Source organism: Nannobrachium achirus (genome assembly GCF_963921795.1).
Source record: "Nannobrachium achirus genome assembly, chromosome: 4".
In the NCBI taxonomy this organism is placed as follows: Eukaryota; Metazoa; Chordata; class Actinopteri; order Myctophiformes; family Myctophidae; genus Nannobrachium; species Nannobrachium achirus.
In genome coordinates this window covers 9,581,410-9,587,532 of record NC_137813.1, presented here as the reverse complement: position 1 = coordinate 9,587,532, position 6,123 = coordinate 9,581,410, and the positions used below count along the sequence as shown (strand labels likewise).

General features: G+C 41.5%; 1 protein-coding gene across 1 annotated transcript; it reads left to right on the top strand.

Moving 5' to 3' along the window:
- Positions 1-6,068, top strand: LOC308284325 (uncharacterized protein). Its single transcript, XM_080724910.1, has 2 exons — positions 1-198; positions 3,169-6,068. The coding sequence occupies exons 1-2, from the start codon at positions 30-32 to the stop codon at positions 4,092-4,094; spliced, it is 1,095 nt and encodes a 364-aa protein (XP_080581036.1). The 5' UTR covers positions 1-29; the 3' UTR covers positions 4,095-6,068.
- Positions 6,069-6,123: the final 55 nt, after the last annotated feature.

Here is a 6,123-nt window from a genome sequence, read left to right as displayed (position 1 = left end):
CACACTTCTCTGGAGATCTGCTGGACGACATGTTCCACCTCAGAGCCTTCGTGTCGGAGCGGCTGTCCGCCGCAGCCGTGGACATCTTTGGAGAGGTGGAGAAGAGCCTGTCCTTGTACCAGGTGGAAGTGTCCAGGTCCAGGGAGGAGATCATTCTCCTGCGGCAGCAACTGGAGCTTCTCAGAGACAACAACACAGGTCTTCAGCCAGCAGCACCATGCTAACTTGATAGCTGACAATGTAAACAATGGCTCCAACGGCTGCTACAGAGAACGAGCTCTGCTCCATCGTGTTAGAACGAAGCAGTTCAACTGTTATTAAGGAGAACTCCTTGGAACGCTATGGACCAGAGCTAGTTAGGCTAGTGCAGTGCTTTGATTGATGCAATAATTTCATCAGCATTTTGGGAGAAAAGGGGATGTGGGGAAGCAAGAAAGTACAGTTACTTTAATGAAAGGGGGCGTTATTCTCATGGGAAAACATGCGTGTACATTGCCAAAGCAAGTGTCAAAATATAATAAAAACAATTGGAAAAGGGGGGCGTATACAGTTGGAGGGGGGTAACCGGTCTTCTCGCCAAAAATCAAAGTCGCCAAATTTGCGGGACATGTCGCCGAAGGCAGGTCGCCAACCAGACACGGACATCTCGCAAATTCACTGAGTCAGCTCGCCAACCAGTAGGGAATAACCCGTGAATGATACACGTTCATGGAGGCTTATTCAAGAGCACAAGTGTTTAAGAATGAAGAGTGTTGTGTGTGTGTGGAGGCTTATTCAAGAGCACAAGTGTTTAAGAATGAAGAGTGATGTGTGTGTGTGTGTGTGTGTGTGTGTGTGTGTGTGTGTGTGTGTGTGTGTGTGTGTGTGTGTGTGTGTGTGTGTGTGTGTGTCTGTCTGTGTGTGTGGGAAAGATATATATGAAAGGAAACATGGCAAGAGATCAAATTGATGCAGTTAAAAGAACAGTTCACAACACTGTTTGAGGATGGACCATCATAATCAGCATCTGTGTCTTTTGTTATAGTAGTCGTTTTGGAGGACCGCTGGGTCCTGAATTTCAGTCTTTGTTTGATGTGTTGTGTTACTAGACACATTTACAAACAGATTACAGATGGGTTATGGTCATTCAGCCCTATCTATTTGTGTTTCTTCTAATATTGTCCAGCCATATTGTCTGTGGCAAAAATGTAATGTCCACCACAAGCCTATACAGGTATATATTGTTGAAAATGTGTTATTTTCAGGGAGCGATGCTGTCCCCAAAAATGCTATGTACCAATATTTGGCCCCATGGACCCACCATCTGAGAATTCTTTGTGCCAGGGACCCACAGAAGAGAAGATTTGTGTTAAGAAATGTTATATATTTCAATATTTTACAAACACTTTCAACATGCTTAAAGAAAAGCAGCTACATTTACTATTTGCTAAACTTTGATTTTATTTATTTGATTATATGAGTCTTTCACACATTTAATTTCAAGATTATCAAATGGTGGTCCTCACAGTTTTCCTTCAGAACGACTCCTATAACAAAAGACACATATAATTTATCAAATACTGCCCCCTACTGACAAGATGAATTCCAATCTGTCACCTTTTGTTCTCAAAAGCACTTTGCACCTTCAATGAAACATCCAATGAGGTGTTGATTAATGGGTCATGCGCCTGCATTATGCAATGACCCATAAGTATGTGATATTGTGCTATTATGTAGCTACATTCCATGCACAAAGAAAAGCAGAAGAAAGAAAGAAAGAAATCCAGCGTCCATCAAGTGAAAGCTGTTTGTAGGCTATAATATGTTAAAGTATATTTTATAGTAAGTAGGCTAATGGTTATAATAATGCTGCTGTACTTAACTTGAGTATTTCCAATTTTCAATACTTTTACTTCTACTCCACTACATCTCAGATCCAAATATTGTACTTTTACTCCACTACAATTTTTGAAAACTTTAGTTACTAATTACTTTGCCGATAAAACCCTAACCCCATTTTATACCTTGGATATTTGAAAATAGCCGATCTTCAAGCTTGTAGATCTGCTATTTTCAAACATTTAGTACTTTTACTTTTGGTACTTAAACCTACATTTTGATGCCAATACTTTCATACTTTTACTCAAGTACATTTTGAAATCTGGACATTTACTTGTAACAGAGTAGGCCTACATCTACAGTGCAGTATTGATACTTTTACTTAAGTACAACATGTGAGTACTTTTTCCACCACTGTTTATATCACAGTCCGTGGCTTAGGGGTGAGCCATCCAAGCTGTTTTGGCGACCTGTCCTTGGAGCATTTGGCGAGGCATCCTAACCCACGGGGCGACATGCCCACGCTAGTTGGCGAGCTGCCCTAGAAAATTCATTTGCGTCATTTGTCGAGTTGGAAATTTGGCGAGAGGACCTGTATTCTGGAGGGGTACTGCATTGTCAGAACTAGTCACTGTTTGTCACAGAAAGAAACGAAAAGTCAAGCATTGGCCAAATTGTCAAAATAAGAAAGCAAGAAGCAAAAAAAACATGAACATAGCCGATTTCTAAGCATTTTCATAATATAATAAAAAACAATTTGAAAAGGGGGGCATATACAGTTGGAGGGGTACAGCATTGTGTAAACACAACTGTCACATTCGTTATAATATACATGTCATACTGTGCAACTTTTGAAACAAAGCAGGAACGTATTGCAGTCATTTGGGACAAATAGCATTTTTCTCTCTTTCTCAAAATGATTTTAAATACGATACGAAAAATGTATTTTTAGACACAATAAGCCCATTCCCAAGATGCACCCCTTTCATGGGCAGATGTGACTTATGGGGGCTGGTGTAAATAATAACAAAAAAATGCTGAATTATTGTGTCTAAAAGGACATATTTAGCCACTTGTACACATTCCCCCACCCGCTGAAATCAAAATACTAAAATCGCTAAAACAATAAAAAGCAGTAAATGAAAACATTTTAGCACAAAGTTAATTGCCAAAACCTTTCTACTTTTACCCAAGTACATTTTGAATTCCGGACATTTACTCTTAACATAGTATTTCTACATGGCAGTGTTGTAACTTTTACTTACAGTAAGTAAAACATTGTTGTACTTTTTCCACCACTTTTGATTTCTAACTTTCCTCACCTGTCTTCTCTTGTAACTATTACTATAGATCCTCTGCAGGCCACCGGCGGCACTAGGCTGGACCACGCCTACAACCCCCCCGTTCTGCAGGAGAACGACCAAGGACCCCCGGGGACCCCGGAGGCCCCAGTTGATGAGGAAGAGGAGACAGAAGACTACAGTGTAGGCCGCGAGTTCCTTCCAAGACCTTCGGAGAAGACTGAACATGACGTGTGGACCAGCTGCGCGATGACTCAGCCAAACCCAGAGATACCGCAAATAAAAGAAGAGCAGGACGTGTTTAGCATCGTGGTGGGAGACGGTCCCTCTCCCGATGTCGTGAAGAGCGAGCCGGACGATCGAGACGGAGCGGAGATGGAGTTTACGTACCGATCACTGACGCCCCATGACGGCGATGAGGAGTGGGTGATGGGCGATGAAAGACAGCGTTTGTGTGCTGAGGATCAGAAATGTGATAACCTAATGGCGTCAAAAGGTCTAATTGATGGTAATGAGCAGGTAGGAGTGGCGGCGACATCACCTTGTGAGGGGGATTACACATCGAAAACATCTTGCCACTTTTGCGGCAAGTCTTTTCAATACCGAGGCGCTTTAATGAAGCACATACAAAATCACAAAAACATGGTGATTAATTGCAGCCTTTGTGGGAAAACCTGTGCGTCCACGGAGGAGTTGCTAAGTCACTTAAGCGGCGCCCACAGCACGTCGCATTTCTGCGACATTTGCGGAAGAACGTTCTCGGAGCTCCGTTTTCTGAACAAGCACGCCAAAACGCACACGGCCATTCGGGGGCACGCGTGCGCCGTCTGCGGAAGGGTGTTTTCCAGGAAGGATCACCTGGTGTCGCACATGAGGACGCATTCCGGGGAGAAGCCGTATGTGTGTGACATCTGTGGCAAGGCTTTCAGCCAGAGCCAGAATCTGGCTATCCACAGGAGAAGTCACACGGGATAGTAACCGTACCAATGTTTAGCATGTGACAGACTCTCCATCACCAGTCCAGTAATCTCAAGACACACATGCACTAACTACCATGTGGACGAGAAACCTTACATCTCTGACATTTGCGGCAAACAGTATAGTATATATTTGCAAACTTTCAACATGCCCATAACAGGATATAGGAATGCCAGGCTGAAAGTTTTTAATAAAACATCTCATGCAAAATTGTTCACATAATTGGTATCCTGATTCCTGATATCTCAGAGAAAAAGTAGAAGTGTCACATAAACACTTGTAAAAGCCCTTGTTCTAACTTTCTCACTTGAAGTCTGAATTGTGTATTATAACTTTTTTTATCCGTTTTATATTACTGTTTAAAAACATACATTCCCACAAGTCTACAGTACACATGTACTGATTATTAGTACTTTTTTCAGGTAATGCTGCAGTTTCTTGACATTGCATCAAATAAGTAAAGAAATGTGAATATCGTGATAAAAAAGCAGCAGATATCTGAGCACTCTAAATCATCACTGACTGCGGAAACTTCACACTGGACTTATAAATGGTGGTCTTGTGTAATATGTTAATATTTTGAGATATGGATTTTAGATTTTCATGAGCTGTATGCCATAAAAATCTAAATTAAAACATACACATGCGTAATAAGGCTGGGCAATGTATCGATATGGAGGTATCAACATGCAAGGTATACATATCGATGAAGACAGCTTGAAATGAGGTATTGGTGTATGTGTCAAATGAATTAACAGACCCACTATGCATGCACGTAGCACATACAAAAAAGCAGTCCATCTGTAACCAGGTGTGGTTATTTCAATAAAACCATTGTTGGGAAATGGAAATAAGACATTTAATTTTGTTATTCTATGTGTGCTGTGCAGTGTGCATTTATGGATATCCTATTCATTATCTGGGTTAGGCAGGCAGTGGACCTAAAGCAGAAAATCATTACAAAAATGATGTAATATAATTATTTTTCTGATTTCATGAGTAGTATCGATATCAAGGTATTCAACAGCGTTATCGAATATCAAAGGTTTTCCTAATATACGCCCAGTCTTAAAACGTAATATGTATTTGATGGCCTGCCCATGTTGAATGGACATGGCATGCACACAAAGCCATATTGAATTATCAACTTAGATAAGCAGACCTCGTACTGTTATAGTGTGTACTTTCTGATGTTGCTGTGTCCCGTGTGAAACAATGACTACCGAGGTAACCAACAAATTTCTTTTTTGCCCCGCTGATCAATATTAAAACTCGAAAGACCCTAGGAGGTGCTACATTGGGCCCCTCATTGATTATGGAATCCTCGTTTGGTATCACAATGCCCCAGTTGCCTTAAAGTTAAAGCTCCAAACAGACCAGAAAAAAAACTGATGAGGGTCGTGCTTGGTCTTCCACCTCGGGCCCACCTTACCTATCATCACCACGAAAGCGTGGGGTGGCTCAAAGTAGCTGACAGAGTACAGCATCTTGCAATGGGCCTGGTGTACAAGATACACACCTCCAAGATACCCATGTACCTGACAAACTAGTTCCTAAAGGTCAAGGATGTCCACAATCACAACACCAGAGGCAGCTCCACTAATCATGTTCAACGTAGATTTTACACTAAACAAGGTTCTTATTCGTTCTCCTGCTATAGCCTACTGTACCACCAACATGTGGAACGCCCTTCCACAAGCCTTAAAGGAGTGCAAATCCCTAGCCTCCTTCAAAATTGGTATGAAACCTTCAGGCGGCTGCTCCTTGAGACTTGTAAATAGACTAAGCCCCCTTGCTTCCACCCCCCCCCCCCCCCTTTTTTCTGCTTTTGTAATTGATGTTTTCCTATGTAAAGTACTATGTTCTATCCGTCTGTATTTCAATGTTATATGAGATACATTAAGTGATTCCTGTGTAAATAAGCTGTAAAGCTTACTAGGATCTCCTTTTAGTTGACCTTTTACCAGTGATTTGTGCTCTCATGAAACTGTATTTTTTTTCTATTGCAAACTGCTAATAAACTCTT

Excerpts from the sequence above, each read along its gene's own strand:
- LOC308284325 (XM_080724910.1), top strand. The coding sequence starts at position 30 with ATGTTCCACCTCAGAGCCTTCGTGTCGGAGCGGCTGTCCGCCGCAGCC. Across the intron at positions 199-3,168 it reads TCTCAGAGACAACAACACAG|ATCCTCTGCAGGCCACCGGC; the intron begins GTCTTCAGCCAG and ends CTATTACTATAG.